Source organism: Barbus barbus, assembly GCF_936440315.1.
Source record: "Barbus barbus genome assembly, chromosome: 36".
Lineage (NCBI taxonomy): Eukaryota > Metazoa > Chordata > Actinopteri > Cypriniformes > Cyprinidae > Barbus > Barbus barbus.
In genome coordinates this window covers 20935077-20953290 of record NC_136714.1, presented here as the reverse complement: position 1 = coordinate 20953290, position 18214 = coordinate 20935077, and the positions used below count along the sequence as shown (strand labels likewise).

The following is an 18214-nucleotide window of genomic DNA, read 5'->3' as shown; positions in this document are numbered from 1 at the left end:
TAATATATATATATAGCCTATCTATTTATTTATTATTGATGTTTATTAGGCCTATCAAATGATTAATTACGATTAATCACATCCAAAATAAAACTTTGTTTACATGTGTAGAGTGTATTTTTATTATGTATATATTACGAATATATTTAAGAAAAATGTTACGTTCCTATATTAAATATATTTATATGCGATATAATTTATACAAATATAAATATATACATGTAAATACAAGTAAATATTTTCTAAATATATGCTGTATGTGTGTCTTTATATATACATAATATACACTCTACACACACATATATTATGTAAACAAGAACTTTTATGCAATTAATCACGATTAATCATTTGACCGCACTAATATATATATATATATATATATATATATATATATATATATATATATATATATATATATATATATATATATATATACTCGCCTAAAAGATTTTTAGGAACACCTGTTCAATTTCTCATTAATGCAATTATCTAATCAACCAATCACATGGCAGTTGCTTCAATGCATTTAGGGGTGTGGTCCTGGTCAAGACAATCTCCTGAACTCCAAACTGAATGTCAGAATGGGAAAGAAAGGTGATTTAAGCAATTTTGAGTGTGGCATGGTTGTTGGTGCCAGACGGGCCGGTCTGAGTATTTCACAATCTGCTCAGTTACTGGGATTTTCACGCACAACCATTTCTAGGGTTTACAAAGAATGGTGTGAAAAGGGAAAAACATCCAGTATGCGGCAGTCCTGTGGGCGAAAATGCCTTGTTGATGCTAGAGGTCAGAGGAGAATGGGCCGACTGATTCAAGCTGATAGAAGAGCAACTTTGACTGAAATAACCACTCGTTACAACCGAGGTATGCAGCAAAGCATTTGTGAAGCCACAACACGCACAACCTTGAGTCGGATGGGCTACAACAGCAGAAGACCCCACCGGGTACCACTCATCTCCACTACAAATAGGAAAAAGAGGCTACAATTTGCACGAGCTCACCAAAATTGGACGGTTGAAGACTGGAAAAATGGTGGCCTGGTCTGATGAGTCTCGATTTCTGTTGAGACATTCAGATGGTAGAGTCAGAATTTGGCGTAAACAGAATGAGAACATGAATCCATCATGCCTTGTTACCACTGTGCAGGCTGGTGGTGGTGGTGTAATGGTGTGGGGGATGTTTTCTTGGCACACTTTAGGCCCTTAGTGCCAATTGGGCATCGTTTAAATGCCACGGCCTACCTGAGCATTGTTTCTGACCATGTCCATCCCTTTATGACCACCATGTACCCATCCTCTGATGGCTACTTCCAGCAGGATAATGCACCATGTCGCAAAGCTCGAATCATTTCAAATTGGTTTCTTGAACATGACAATGAGTTCACTGTACTAAAATGGCCCCCACAGTCACCAGATCTCAACCCAATAGAGCATCTTTGGGATGTGGTGGAACGGGAGCTTCGTGCCCTGGATGTGCATCCCACAAATCTCCATCAACTGTAAGATGCTATCCTATCAATATGGGCCAACATTTCTAAAGAATGCTTTCAGCACCTTGTTGAATCAATGCCACGTAGAATTAAGGCAGTTCTGAAGGCGAAAGGGGGTCAAACACAGTATTAGTATGGTGTTCCTAATAATCCTTTAGGTGAGTGTGTGTATATATATATATATATATATATATATATATATGGCATATTATGATGGTGTATATATTTAAAATAAATACAATACACAACACAGAATTCAGCTACATTTGTACATGCAGGAGGCTTGAAATTCAATTTCAAGGACAATCCCAGGATGTCCTTCGACAAAGAGTAGGAGTGTAACCAAATTTGCCCATTGGCTTCTGACCATCATGGCCTCCTAATCATCCCCATACACTGATTGGCTGCATCACTCTGTCTCCTCTCCACCAATAAGCTGGTGTGTGGTGGGCGTTCTTGCACAATATGCACTGTAAAAAAAAAGAAAAAAGTTGAGCCAACTTAAAATTTTAAGGCAATCAGCTTCAGCAGATTTTTGAGTTTTCTCAACTTGTTGTTTTAAGTTTATACAACAAAAAGTTGAGAATCTCCTACAAAAACAAGTTGAGAGAACTCAAAAATCTGCTGAAGCTGGTTGCCTTAAAAATTTTAAGTTGGCTCAACTTTTTGTTTTTTACAGTGATGGCTGCCATCGCATCATCCAGGTGGATGCTGCACATTGGTGGTGGATGAGGAGATTCCCCCCTTTCATGTAAAGCACTTTTGAGTACCCAGAAAAGCGCTATATACATGTAACAAATTATTATTATTATTATTGAAATTAACTTTACATTAATTTTGTGAAAAAAAAAAACAACTAAAAAATAACAAAAAAATTAGGAGATTGTGGTTGAGTGCAACAAAAGAAACACTTTACTGACCTCCATTATCTGGGACTGATCACACTCCTCCCTTGTGATGTTCATGCATTACAGAATGATGATATCCTTACAGACACTCAAAAGTCTGGCACCTTCCATTCCCAGTGACCAGATCTGAACATTTGAAAACCTTTATGGCAGGTTCAGGCATGCGGTGTGCAGTAGATTTCCCACTTTGTCCCCTTCCACACAGACTACAGGACATTTACGACTGCATTCAGAAAATAAATACAGGCAAAGGGTAGCACTTCTAGGGCCCATTGTGCAAAAATAAATCACTTATACTAGCTGGGTTTCAGTTTTGCTCATTAACATGTTTTGCTGTTTGAACAGGAAAAACACAACTTCACAAAGCATTTTTAAGAAACGTTTGTGTTTCACACAATGATATACACAATTGTCCAACACGATTTAAATGATACATTAATGCACGTTTTATTGCTGATACTCAAACAGATGACCAGCATGTGATTTCTGATGTCACCACAAATACATAGAGGACACAATATACATTACAAAATGTTATTGAACAAAACGTTTTTCAAAACAAAGCACCTGTGCCTAAATTCAAAGTGATTTAAAAAGTTATTAATGGTAACTGCTTTAAAACATCGATGAACAACACTTAAATTTGGCTTTGCTTGGTTAATCTCAACATATTCTATGAAAGTAACCTATTTCCAATATAATTTGTGTATTTTCTTACATTTTTGTAAGTGCTCCCTGAGACCTACATACAGTAAATGTGAACTGAAGGACACTGTCTCTATGACTTTATGCATGTGTACTGAATTTCAGTCTCATATCAACATTAGATCACTGCTTGCACATTTATTAACCAGCAGTTTGTATTATTCTTCTCTTTTTGAAACAACTGTTACTGTTGTTTTGTAAATATTAGCATCCATAAATCGTCTAACATACATATTTAAGACCATTTCTGAAATCAAATCATAACATGAACAGAGAAAACAAAGGTAGCACAGACTTCCTGATATCCAACCTCATGGGAAGGTTAGCGGTGTCCTCACTGGGACGCTTTGTTTGTATCAGTCCTACAATTCAAGTTAGACACTATAACGAGAGGGGAAAAAGTGTCATTCATACACTCGCCTAATAATGCAAAGTTTTATAATAACTGGTTAATCCATGGTAACCGTTTGTACATGAATAAGTAGTAAACAGCTGAAACTTGGACCATGCAACCACATAGTGGTCACGTCAGAACCCTGTCATTACACTTGATATGATCCAAGCTTCATCTACAATGTTATTACAAGACCAGCTAGTGATTAAAAAACATTTCTGAAACAAATAAAATTATTATAAAAATAGTACCATCAATTACAAAGCCAAAAGTCCCTGTAAACAAAAAAAGGATATTGTCCGTTTGTCTGGCAGCACCGGGATAGACAGGACACTGTCTAGAGTATTTCCTTTACCACGAGCCGTAGATGCTGCATGTTTCTTCAGAGTGTCCTGCTTTCTTCTCTTTGTTGCTTGTATTTTAAGGTTAAATGGACAGGATGTATCGTTATCATTCAGGGTGTCTCTAGCTGAAACACACAGGGCCGATGGTGAAGCCAAACTCGTAGCTGCTGTTGCCCAAGATTCCTATGTCACGTAGAGGAAGCAGGTCCATGTCCTCAAACTGAAACACAGACTCATGCGGTCCGGGATCCACTTCCTTTGCAGACTGGTACAACAAACACAAACACAAAGGGTTGTTAAAGGTAAAGCACAATTATTTAAAACCACGATAAGGAATGTTTTTGAGCAGTAAATTTAGCTTTGCCGTCCCACAAATAAAAAAATATATTTTAAAATACATGAAAATAGAAAACTATTTTTAATTGTAATAATATTTCACAATATTACTGTTTTAACTGCATTTTTGATCAAATAAGTGCAGCACTGGTGACCAAAAGAGACTTCTTTCAGCCGACCCCAAGCTTTTGAACAGTAGTGCATATCAAAATAAATTGGTTCACCACAGCAATAAATGAACCATATACAAACGATTCCCCTTCAAAAATGTGATAAAATCAGAATGAAGCAGAATCAGAATGAGCTTTATTGCCAGGGATGTTTACACATACGAGGAATTTGTTTTCGTGACAGAAGCTTCCACAGTGCAACAGAATGACAGTGACAGGACAAAAACACAGATAATAAAAGAATAAAAATAGAACAAATAAATAGGGAATAATATAAACCACAGCAGCTCGATGCCCAGCCTCTTTCGCTTTCTCGCTTATGATAGGTCGTTGGTTTAGCGTTGTCCCGTGCAGCTTACGTGAGTCGCGAGGATTCGCCCTCCCAAGCTGTGACAGCGCTTTACGTCATTACGTGAGTACACATTTTTGCATTAAATCATTGTGTTGGGCGAAACCCTGTGCTTCACGGTACTATCCGGTAGCTGGTTTCGACCTCACATAGGTAGTGTTCCCCGCTGACCTATTTATCATTGATTACCGTCGTTCAAGCTCTCGTACGCCCTGCGGTGCTATCCGAAGGCAGCTTTGATAATCCACGTGTGATTCTCTCACTTATAAATCTTTCGGTTCTATCCGAAGATTTTATCGCCTGTTTTCTTTTGTGCACGTTATCGCAGTTTGTGTTCCTACGGTGCTACCGAGGAAGTGTTTGACAGAGTCATGGATCACAGCTCTCATTTCTCGGTTTCTTCACTGAGTTGTAAACTGTGCCCGAACACACTTCTTCCCGATGACGGACACAATCTCTGCCCGTCATGTTTAGGGATTCAGCTTCTGACCCTTTTAACAGCAAGAAGCCAGGTATGGCTTGCTCAGGCTGAAGATTGTAAGAAGACATTGAAAGAACTACCAATTGTACCGGGACATCTCTTTGGCCGCAACATTTCTGAACTATTGGAAAAGAGAATGAAGTTATCAGAGGCCACACGACAGTTAACTCAGGCCCCACGGGCTCCCTCTTTTAGGATGCAATCGACACCTGCTCACCCACGCTACTCAAGCTTGGAGCAGTGATTGCGTCACTACAGCGGTCCGCAACTTCAAATACCACAGCGACATAGAGTGGCTGAAGAGACCCAGTCACGCCTCCCTTTTCCCCGCCACCATCAGGGAGGGCCACGTCAGCCCCCCCATAGAGAAAGTTCCCCTTCTCAAACAAAGAGATGGTTTTTATTCAACTTCCTCGTTCCAAAAAAGGATGGCGGTTTTCGCCCAGTTTTGGATCTCAATGTGTTCCTGAAGCATCTTCTCTTTCGGATGTTGCGCACAGTCAACGTTTTTCGATCTGTGATGAAAGGAGACTGGTTTGTGAGTGTAGAATTAAGGGATGCTTACTTCCATGTTCCCATTGCTCTCCACCACAGGAAATTCCTAAGATTCACCTTTCAGGGTCAGGTCTATCAGTTCAGAGTCCTGCCATTCGGGCTATCTCTGGCTCCATGTGATTTTACGAGATGCATGAGTGCAGCCCTGTCTCCTCTTTGGTCCAAGGGCATGAGGATTCTGCCCTATTTAGACGATTGGCTTCTCTGCGCCCCAACAAGAGTGCATGCTCTTGTATTTTCAGAAGGAGTTCGTCCGTTTTGTTGGGGAGATTCACCAGATGGATGCTAGGTAGCGCTGTTCGAGATCCACGCTGTCTGAGCTACACGAGCGTGCCGGCTGAAGCGTCTGAACAGCGCCGCTGCTCCGCCAACTACAATGTCCAGCAAAACATCAGAATATTCAAAAACCGGTGAAATATCAGGTGGTGTGTACTGCTGAATGTCCAGCAATTTGTCTCTGGTGAAACTGATTGCAGGGATATAACTAAAGACAGGACAAACTAACAAAAACATAAAAACAACTGCGGAGGCTGTCATCAGCAGCGCCGTCTTGAGACAACTTAACACATTTTATTACTAGTGCTTTTAGAATCCACATACCACACAATCCTGCAGTTCTCCTAAATAGCTCTGCTTCAGGGAGTCTGTGAGGAACTGGACCTGTCGCTGTGTCTGGCCCAGTTGGTGTCCAGGGTAACAGGAGTACGTCACTCTCTGTTCTGCTCTGTTGCTCTGGAGTCGTAGAAACCGCAGCTGAACCACGCTGAGGGCTGGATACTCAAACTGACCAAAGACAGACAGATGGGTTTTGATGGTAAAATTGAAGGACACAGTTTACTGTGTACAACAACAGGGCTTAAAACTGAACATAAAACAATCAAGAGCAAGAATTTTATGGGTAATAAGAGCAACATTATTAGCGGCTATTAACCTGGACAATAAATTAAAGATGTTAAAGCATAAAAGGGACAGTTCAGCAAAACCTAAAAATTCTGTCATCACAGTCAGCCTTGTTTCACTCAAAACATATAATTTTATCTATCTACCTACCTACCTGCCTATTTTTAGGCCAATTTCAGGCTTTATTTTCCATATAACAAAAATAGATAGTAAATGGGACTGTAACAATTAAGGCCCAAAAAACATAAATTATCATAAAAGTAAATTATCAACTTCTAAATTGTATACACCAGTCTCTAAGCCTACAAGTCCTGTGAATGTTTATTTTAGGTCAACTATCCTTCAGTCAGCCCCTGTCAATAGCACAAACAATGATCCAACAAGAAGTAAAAATTTCTACAGAGCCATAGTAGTACTTACTTGAAAACCTCCCTCCAGTGAACTGAACCAGTAGAACTTGCTGTTATTCCCTGAGTCATTCAGCCAAGTCCTTAAGGGAAGCTGTGGAAATTGGAAGAGCGATAATAGGATTTTGATGTTCTTTGACATTAAATAGACACAGTAGCAAGATTTTAAGTAGGATATTACGTGTGCATCTCTGGGGTGAAGGCAGGTCTCTGCTCCTGACTCTGAGAAGTTACAGTAGGCCAAAAGAGCATCTAAAGGACTGCCTTGGTTTGGGTCAATGTAGTAGAATCCTGCAAAAGTTACAAAAGTAGTTATTTAACAGATTATTTTATCCAAAACAAGCAGTTCAAATATATTTAATAGTGCGCATGCACACACACACACACACACACACACACAAGTATTTTAGTCTAGCATTAACTAACCTTCAGAAGTACAAAAAAATTGGATCTCATTAACACCTTAGTGCTATCCATTTTAGTTTTTATCGCTTGAACTAGATCAGAATACCATGTGAAAATAGGGTCAATGTAACTGAGCGTGTTTTAGAGAAAACGTATGCGGTATGTGTTTTAGAGAAAAAAAAGGCAACTCTAATTGTAGAGGTTTGCGATCTTGAGAAATGCAATGGCTTACACTAATAACCATCTAACATTATTCCAAACAGCTAGTCCCATTTGCAGTGTCCATTGTCAGACCAGCAACACAGTTCAATAAATTCACTTCTGAAACTTTGTTGAAATAAAAGATGAAGATTTCCGGTTTTATTCCTTGGTTTCTGATTTACAAAAGAGAATGTGAGCTGATTAATACACTTATTCTAGTTGCTAATGAAATAAAAGATTCTTAATAGAAATAGCTAAAAGTTAGCAGTTAGCAGGTAAGAAAACCGTTCGCTTCCACAGCTCTCAAGATCTGAATCACATAAAAGGAAACAACGTAACATAGCCGGAGTTTTGCCTGTTCTTAAAGAGGCAGTACACTATTTTACCAATATGTACCAAATCCTATGAACACATGAATTCTAGTATGCTTTTAACCTTTTAAGTATTACATGAACTTCTAAATTAAATTATTTACCCTTTTTAACATTAATTCTTATTCACATTACTATGAATTGTACTTTGGCCTCTACATACCCGGCCCCTAATTGCCTTCTATTCTAGAAGCAATTACAATTTTAAATGTCTTTCTTTTGAGTAAAACTCGGTAACAGTCCTTCTCATACTGCTTCCTGAAGTAAGCAGAGTTTAGTTATCGGCCTCTCGAGTTCATTCGTCTTTGTCTTGACTCGAACCTTTCGGACCATTCTATGCTCGTCCTCCATAGTCTTAACGATTCTTCCCATCAGCCATGATCCCCTGGGGGCTGATTCGTCGACAATCAAGACTACATCTCCCGTGATGAAGTTCCGTGATGGATTGTTCCATTTCTGTCTCTTCTGGAGTTGAGGCAGATATTCCTTGGTCCAGCGCTTCCAGAATAGATCGCTCATATACTGGACTTGCCTCCATCTTTTACGTGCATAAGTATCATCCTTATGGAAGAGTCCTGGTGGTAAGTTGGGGTTAGTCTTGAGCAGGAGTAAGTGCTGTGGGGTAAGAGCTTCCAGGTCATTAATATCATTGGAAGGCGTGGTAATAGGCCTACTATTCAGAATGGCTTCACATTCACAGAAGAACGTCTGAAGACCTTCCTCATCCAAGTTTTGTTCTCTCAGTGTAGCACCCATGATTTTCCTGATGGAGCGGATGATTCTCTCCCACACCCCTCCATGGTGGGATCCGGATGGTGGATTGAATAACCATCTGATGTCGCGTTGCAGCAAGCTGTTTTCGATTTGTGAAGTATTCCACTCTTTTATTGCCTTTTTGAGCTCATGATCAGCTCCAACAAAGTTGGTCCCATTATCAGATCTCATCTCCTTTACCTGACCTCTTCTTGCAATGAAGCGACGCAGAGCTTGAATAAAGGAGTCTGTTTCCAATGATGTTGCCATTTCTATGTGGACCGCACGACATGCAAGGCAGGTAAATATCACCCCGTATCTTTTTACAGATGATCTTCCACGTTTAATGTTGAATGGCCCAAATAAATCCACTCCAGTTCTGGTGAAGGGTGGCTCGTCTGATACAACTCTGTTTCTTGGTAAGTCCGCCATCATTTGTGTGCCTGATGCACCATGTTGTCTTCGACAGATAGTACACCATGACAGCATTCTTCTGATTGACGAGGGAGCATCAATAATCCAGTACTTTTGACGTACATGAGATAAGACATGATTACGTCCACTGTGTCCCAGCCGCTCATGTGAATCCTGGAGAATCAGATCAGCCACATGATGGTTCTTAGGCAGGATCATCGGGTGCTTGGCTTCGGCTGGCATGGATGCTCGACTGAGCCTCCCTCCAACACGAAGGATTCCCTCTTCAAGTTGTGGATTCAGTCTGAAGATTCGACTACTCTTCTTGATGGAGTCCTTTCTCCGAAGAGCAGATATCTCTTCCTGGAACCTACTTTGCTGACAATAACTGATGATATCCGTCTCAGCTTGTCGCAGATTGTCCACGGTCAGGTAAGTCTGTTTGAGACTCTTTTTGTAGCTCAACATCTCCCTGTTGACCCGTTGTTGATCGCTGTACAATCCATTTATCTCCTTTCTCTTCCTTGACAGGTTTACCAGGGTTCCCTTGAGTCGTGTGAGCCACGCCACAGCCTTCTTGAGGTGTATCCATGAAGAATAGTATCGAATTAGTTGTTGCATTGCATCAGCGCTTTCTTCTGCTGTTATAGCATTGACAAGTATGCCTTTCTTGACCTCAGGATCTTCAGCCGTGAGCTCTTCTAGGTGATCGTGCTTGTCTGGCCATTCCATTTCAGGTTTACTGAGGAAGACAGGTCCTGCAATCCAAACCTCGTTCTTCATGAAGACACTCACCTTTTGTCCCCTGGAGGCGCAATCAGCAGGATTCAACTGAGTGTTGACGTAGCTCCATTGCTGCACTTTTGATGCTTGCAAGATTATGGCAATCCTGTTCGCCACAAATGTCTTAAATCTGATGTTCTCATTTGCTAAGTACTTGAGTACGGCAGTACTGTCCGTCCAAAACCTGGAATCTGACAGTGGCAACTGTAGTTCTTTCTTCAGCATGACATCAATCTTTACAGCTAAGGCAGCCGCCGTCAGCTCCATCCGCGGGATAGTTGGTGGTTTGAGAGGGGCAACCCTTGCCTTTCCCAAGACAAATGAGCAGAATATTTGGTTGCTACTGTTCTTCTGGACTAAGTAAGTAACAGTACCGTAGCCTGTTTCGCACGCGTCACTAAAGTGATGCAGCCGAGCTTGCACTGTTTTCCCAAACTCAGGTGGCTTAAAGCACCGATCCACTCCAAAGTCAGTGAGCTGTTTAAGTTCTTCAGTCCACTCTGTCCATTGTTGTGCGAAATGTTCTGGCACAGTGTCATCCCAGCCTGTTCTTAGTCTACACAATTCTTGCAGGATGGTTCTAGCAGGTAGTATGACTGGCGACAACATTCCCAGTGGGTCGTAGACTGAACTCATCGTAGACAGAATTCCTCTCCTGGTAAGAGGCTTCTGCTCTATGTGCACGTGGAACTTGAACTGATCTGACCGGATACACCACTGTACTCCCAAAGCTCTCTTGATGGCAAGTGAATCCTGGTCAAGATCAAGATCTCTGACTTCTGTTGCCCTGTCCTCAAGTGGAATGTTTAACAACACATTTCGATTGTTGGTCGTCCATTTTGTCAGTCTAAAACCTCCTGTTTGACAGATGGCCTTCAAGTCTTGGAGTAGTCTGACTGCTTCTTGTTCAGTGGCAACTGATCTCAAACAATCGTCTACATAAAAATTATTTAATACTGTATCCACTACTGTTGCACCAAACATGTTCTTGTTGTCCTCGGCACACCTTCTCAACGCATAACTCGCGCAGCTTGGTGAGGAGGTGGCTCCAAACAAGTGTACCTCCATGAGACTGTCCTTTGGTCTCCCATAGTAGTGAGTAGGATGTTTACATTTTTTCCTTGCAGGTGAAGGTCGTTCGCTAGCTTGTTAGTGCAGAAGGAGGCGTTACTCCCTGGATCCATGAATGCATAACAAGTCAGCACCTTGTTGCCTTTCTTTGCTTTTACTCTCACAGGCACGATGGCGAGGACACTACCTGTACCCCCGACCCCAGTCTGAGAGCATGCTTCTCCTGCATCCACGAATCCACTGACAACGGTTTGCTCTTCCCTTGGAGACTCCTCTTTTAGCTCCTCCTGTGAAGCCTCTTCCTTTGTTAAGTCCTTAAACTTCCGTTTTATGTGTAAGAGCGTAGGGTGTGTCGCTGAACATATCTGACAGCTCTTCTTTTGTTCACAGGCATTACTCATGTGTCCTCCTATAAGACAACTGAAACAAAGTCCTTTGCTCTTAAGGAATTCAAGCTTTTCTTTGTGCAGCTTTCTTTGGAGTTTCTTGCACTGTTCCATGGTATGATCTCCCTGACAGAAGATACAAGGTTTCATGAAGGCTTTGTCCATGTTTGTTCCCTTCTCCTGAGCTTTCTTGTTTCCGGCACCAGCAGCACCTTTCTCAGCTTTCTGTTCTTTTACTTCAATGGCTAGTGTTGTGATGTTTTTCTTTCAACTTGACCTTTCAGTCTGGCGCTTAGTTTGTCCTGAGATTTCACCAAACACAGGGTGTGCTGCCATTTCAGCCTGTGTGTTGATAAATGACACTACGTCCTTGAACTTTGTCCGCCGATCTTGCTTTTTCTGAATGTCTATGGCGACACTCCTAAATCTCTCTCTCAGCCTGTATGGGAGCTTTGAGATGATCGTTCGCATGTTAGCAGCGTTTTCCATCTCTTCTAAGTACTCCAGATCTGACATTGCATTATTGCAGTTTGTCATAAAGAGGGCGTATGCTTCAAGTGCTTTGGTGTCATCTGCTTTAATGGCAGGCCAGTTTAAAGCCTTGTCAAGGTATGCCATGGATATCTTATATTTATCACCAAATCGTTCCTTTAGCAGTCTCTTGGCTTCAGGGTAGCCCTGATCTGGATCCATATGAAAACAGCTGCGCACTAAGTCATTAGACTGCCCATTTGTGTGCTGTTCTAGATAGTAAAGCAGATCCTTGCTGTTTTCAGTCTTGCTTTCTATGCGGTGCTCAAAGGCTCTCATGAAGAGACGATATTCTAATGGATCTCCCTTGAAAACTGGAATGTTCGGTGATGGCAATGTAGATAGCCTTTGTTGCTTTATTAGGCTTTCAGTGATGTCGTTTTGCCGTTGCATGACAGTAACCAGATTATCTGTGTGATTATCTGAAGTGACAGGAGCTCGTATCGCATTTGCGCCTCTTCCACTAGTGTAGCTATGCCAAGTTTCACTGCTAGCTACACTTTTCTTACTGTGGCTGACATCACGTTTTTTTTGCGCAGACATCAATATTTCCACCCTACTGCCCTTGGTTCTACTTGACACATCTGAACTTTCATATTTTCTTAACACAGCTAATCGTGCATCAGTTGCAGCGAGCCCTGCTTGCAGCTCCAACTGTTCTTTTTCAACCTTGAGCTGTAGTTCATGCTCCTCTAAAGTCTGTCTTTTTCTCAATGTAGCTGACTTGGCTAACAGAGCAGCTCTCTCCAATTCAACCTTTAAGCGCTCAGCACGGGCTGACGATGTTGCAGAAGTAGCAGAAACAGACTTAGATTTTCTAGTCTTACTGGATGTGACTGACACACTATCTTCAGGATGTATCTGCTCACTAACCTTGTCAGCCTCTTCTCTGCGTAGTATAGCATTCTGTATCCATGCATTCACTTCTTGCACAAATTCTCTGTGCTCGTTATTTCTTGGCTCAAACCAATCCCTTTGATCTGTGTTCAAATTCTCTACATCAATCTGGCAGAATATGTCTTCAACGTCAGCATTTATTTTACTGAATTTCTTTATCAGTGTTTCATACTTGGCCAACAATTCCTTTGCTATGATTTCCAAATTTGCATCATCATCCATTAAAGCATGCAATTCGTTCTTTTTCTCAGTAAGTTGTCCTAGTATGGCTCTTCTGGATCTTATTTTCGTTTGCAGATTATATTCCAATGCTTTAAGTGTTGGTTTAACCACTCGCTTTTCCTCAGTTAGGCTTACCGTGGCTTCTGTTCCTGTCTCCGTCATGATTGCTTTTATAGTCAGTCCGTTTTTTTTTTTTACAGGTTCCACTTGCAGCAGTCACGCAGCAGAAACGACAAACTCGTTGAGACTTTTAACAATCCACTTAGCACTCACCAGCCACAAGCACAGCGCATGATCAAGCTAGTTGAGAAAATCAGTCCCTCCTTGAACCTTCATTCATGTTCCACTCTGCGCAAATCTCTCCAAAGGCTCGTTGTCCAAAGTCAAGCAGGTTTTCTTACTAATGTAGAGGTTTGCGATCTTGAGAAATGCAATGGCTTACACTAATAACCATCTAACATTATTCCAAACAGCTAGTCCCATTTGCAGTGTCCATTGTCAGACCAGCAACACAGTTCAATAAATTCACTTCAGAAACGTTGTTGAAATAAAAGATGAAGATTTCCGGTTTTATTCCTTGGTTTCTGATTTACAAAAGAGAATGTGAGCTGATTAATACACTTATTCTAGTTGCTAATGAAATAAAAGATTCTTAATAGAAATAGCTAAAAGTTAGCAGTTAGCAGGTAAGAAAACCGTTCGCTTCCACAGCTCTCAAGATCTGAATCACATAAAAGGAAACAACGTAACGTAGCCGGAGTTTTGCCTGTTCTTAAAGAGGCAGTACACTATTTTACCAATATGTACCAAATCCTATGAACACATGAATTCTAGTATGCTTTTAACCTTTTAAGTATTACATGAACTTCTAAATTAAATTATTTACCCTTTTTAACATTAATTCTTATTCACATTACTATGAATTGTACTTTGGCCTCTAGACTAATGCAAAGATTCCTCAAAGACAAAGAGGAACAACAAAAAGAAATGTCTTTGAAAGGTGGAAAAGATGAAAGCTAGGGCTCTGACCGCTGGTGTAGTTGGGATGGCACAGCCACAGCTCCAGACAGGTAGAGGCTGGGTGCTGCTTGCTACCGTCCGGAGGGTCCACCAGCAGCCGAAGGTCATGGTACAGAGAGTCCATCAGTGTCTGAATCAGAGGGTAATTGGGCTTGTCTGAACTGTACATCAGGTCCTGTTGGAGAAGAAAAAGAATGACAAATTGATTTGCTTTTTTGTGATCTGCATTTTAGTGAAGGCCCAAGAAAAAGAGTTAGATTGTGTGATGTTCTGCCACTACAGTTTGCTGAAGATGAATAGCACATATTTTAGTTTTGCCATGATATCAATGCACAAAATGCAAATTATATTCTTCATTTTGATAAAAGTCTAAATCAGGAATATAAAAAGAGTACGAACAAAGACAGAAAAAAAGTAAAATGAAGCTTGATAACACAAAAAAATTATTTTATGTACACACAAATGCACAAAAAGAAAATCAGATTTTTACAAATCCACATACCTAGGTGGAGTTAGTTAAGACTACTCAGTATGAATGGTCTAATTTCAGTTATTTTTCCATTGTTCAGAATGCAACTTGTTTGCTACATAATGGAAAATGCACAGTAACATTCCAACTGGCCGGGGTTTTCACAGACATTTTTAACCTTTCCCTCTCTCTGTCTGTGGTTACCGCATGCTTCAAAAAATCCACCATTGTGCCCATACCAAAGAAAAATAAAATCACATGCTTGAATGACTGGAGGCCGATTGCTCTGACACCCATCTTCAGCAAGTGCTTTGAGAAACTCATCAGAGACTACATCTGCTCTGTGCTGCCTGACTCACTGGATCCCCTACAATTTACATATCGCAGAAACCGTTCCACAGACGATGCTATTGCCTTCACCCTGCACACTGCTCTCTCCCACCTGGAAAATAAGAACACCTATGTGAGAATGCTGTTTGTGGACTACAGCTCAGCATTCAATACCATAGTGCCTGCCACACTGGTTGAGAAGCTCCAGACTCTGGGACTAAACGGATCTCTGTGCAGCTGGATCCTGGACTTCCTGACAGGCAGATGTCAGGTGGTCAGAATGGGCAACAACACTTCATCCCCGCTGACCCTCAACACTGGTGCTCCTCAGGGCTGCGTCCTCAGCCCACTCCTGTACTCCCTGTACACACATGACTGTACAGCAACACACAGCTCCAATGTCATCGTCAAATTTGCTGACGACACAACGGTGATAGGCCTGATCACTGACAACGATGAGACGGCCTACAGAGAGGAGGTGAGAACCCTGACTAAATGGTGTCAAGAGAACCACCTCTCACTCAACATCGATAAGACCAAGGAGCTGGTGGTGGATTTCAGGAGACAGAGCAGAGAACACACACCCATCACCATCGACATGACACCTGTGGAGCGAGTAAACAGCTTCAAATTCCTCGGTGTTCACATCACTGAGGATCTCACATGGTCCGCTCACACAGATGCAGTGCTGAAGAAGACACACCAACGCCTCTTCTTCCTGAGACGGCTGAGGAAGTTTGGAATGAGCCCCAGCATCCTCAGATCATTCTACACCTGCACTGTGGAGAGCATCCTGACAGGCTGCATCACCGCCTGGTTTGGAAACAGCACTGCTGGCAACCGCAAAGCTCTGCAAAGGGTCGTGCGAACTGCCCGTCACATTGTTGGAGGTGAGCTTCCCTCCCTCCAGGACATCTACACCAGGCGGTGTATAAAGAAAGCCCGGAGGATCATCAGTGACTCCAGCCACCCGTCCCACAGACTGCTCTCTCTGCTGCCCTCAGGAAGACGTCTCCGCAGCATCCGATCCCGCACTAGCCGACTGAGGGATAGCTTTTTTCCTCAGGCTATCAGGCTAATGAACAGTCAAAACTAATACACCCTACAGCATACTCCCACTTTACAATATACCACGCACTGCACTTTAATTCCATACAGTTCAAACTGGACTACCAGTACACTACTGCACAAATACAACAATCTTTTTGCCAGCACTGGATACCATCCAATGCACATCCATGACATTTGCACATCCGGTTTATATATAATCTGCTGCATCTTCGCATATTACTGTGTGTATATAACGTAGAATGTGTACTACATACTGTGTATAATGTGTATCGGTAACTGTATGTCTGTCTAATAGTACACTGTGTGTACTGAGTATATGTATGTGTATATTACACATTGTCATCTGTATAAGTCTGTACGCATGTATGGTAATGTCTATATGTAAATTGTTTCTGCACTGTCTGGAGCACGCTCTCAAGAATTTCACTCACGAAGGCACATGTGCTGTGGTGATGTGACAATAAAAGTGATTTGATTTGATTTGATTTGATATTTCCAACTGTCTGAATATTCTAATTTTGTGCACTTTTATCCCAAACAGTGAACTATGTGACATTTGCTAGTGTGTGAATTTTGATCATAATCACATGATGTTTGCTATTAAATGATCAGCACAGCAAATCAGAGTAAAATCGTCACTAAGATTTTAAACAACTTGCCTTGATCTGGGTCAGGGTCAGGTTCACAGAAACACCAGCAGGCCCTGGTGGCCCCGGTGGACCCTAAAATAAGAAAGTAAATTTATAAATAAACAAATTAGTTCTCATATTGTTACAAAAAAGGTGTCAACTTACTGGCAAGCCCCTCCTTCCAGGGGGTCCAGTAGGCCCCTGAAATCCCTTAAGTCCCTAGGATTAAAGTGATAAAGCGATATTTAATAACTAATCTTAATTTGTTAACTTGAATATAAAATAATTGTATGTATTTTTATTTTGATGAATATGCAACATTTCCTTTTAACCTAAATAAAGAAAACTTTGGAAATTCACTTTCATACCTTGTCTCCAAACAAGCCCTGCAAGGTATAAGAGATAAAAGAGAAAGAAATTATAAATGATCTTCATGCTCTTTCGAAGAAAAAAAACAAAACAGGCTGTGGTTGCGATAAAGCACTTCACTGTCCTTGCTTTTGTCATTAAAAATGAATTAATTATAATACTTATATATAATAATGAATTAATTATAATGCTTTCATATCTTGAAAGGACAGAGCACATGTAAATACATCTGCAGCAGATGTTTCATGCAAATTGGGCTACAGTTTTGAATCTTTAAACACTGCATGGTTGGAGATATTAAATGCTATTGCACTTTATAGGTCTCTAAAGCCGAAGTGTAAATCAGAGCCTTGGATAGATCAAGATATTCGTTCACTGAGACAATCATGTAGGAAAGCAGAAAAAATAATATATTATAATAATATATTCAATATATTCAAAAACTGTTTATCGTTATACCAGAGAGCTGTTAAGAAAGCCAAGTCTCTCTATTTTTCTAATTTGATCGAGAAACATCATCAAACTCCTAGAGTTCTTTTTTCTGTTATAAATTCGGTACTAAATCCTTCTGTACAGACTTTCCAAAATCCTACCAGTGCATTATGTGAAGATTTCTTGAATCATTTTGGGGACAAAATTACTAATCTGAGAGCTCAAATACAAGTGACCAATGATGAAATGATGATGTTAATGAGTCCATCGGCCTCTTGGACCACTTTTAATTCTATCTCCCTGCAATCTTTAAAGGAAGTAATCACAAAACTAAAACCCTTCCCAAGCCCCCATGATATTATACACCCTCGCTACTTGAAGCAAATAACTGATATTGTAGGATCAGGGCTTGTATCTCTACTCAATAAATGTCTGCAATCAGGGTTCATCCCTGATAGTTTAAAAATGGCCACAGTCACCCCTGTGCTAAAGAAACCCTCACTGGATGTTTCTATTTTAGCAAATTTTCGGCCTGTTTCTGTTCTACCTTTCATCTCTAAGGTGATGGAAAAAATTGTCTCTTTACAACTCCAGTCGTTTTTAACTAATAATCACATCTATGAGACTTTTCAATCAGGCTTTAAATCACTGCATAGTACTGAAACTGCCCTTGTAAGAGTTCTTAATGATATTTTAATGGCTACTGATTCTGGTGATTCTGTCATTTTAGTTATGCTGGACCTGTCTTCAGCCTTCGACACTGTTGATCATGCAATTCTCATCTCTCGCTTGGAGTCTTATGTGGGTCTGGGAGGGGCGGTT

The 18214-nt window shown here is 40.9% G+C and overlaps 1 protein-coding gene across 1 annotated transcript in view; it reads right to left on the bottom strand.

The window, feature by feature from the left end:
* Positions 1–2815: 2815 nt before the first annotated feature.
* The window catches only part of LOC306855503 (uncharacterized protein), a gene marked incomplete at its 5' end in the record, with an annotated part of 71833 nt that continues 56434 nt past the window's right edge, over positions 2816–18214 (bottom strand). The window contains 8 exons of the mRNA XM_079394260.1: positions 2816–4105; positions 6332–6514; positions 7052–7132; positions 7220–7329; positions 14102–14267; positions 16622–16684; positions 16757–16810; positions 16960–16977. Coding sequence (XP_079250386.1) covers positions 3962–4105; positions 6332–6514; positions 7052–7132; positions 7220–7329; positions 14102–14267; positions 16622–16684; positions 16757–16810; positions 16960–16977 — 819 coding nt within the window. The 3' untranslated portion in view covers positions 2816–3961. The remainder of the gene's footprint in view (positions 4106–6331; positions 6515–7051; positions 7133–7219; positions 7330–14101; positions 14268–16621; positions 16685–16756; positions 16811–16959; positions 16978–18214) is intronic.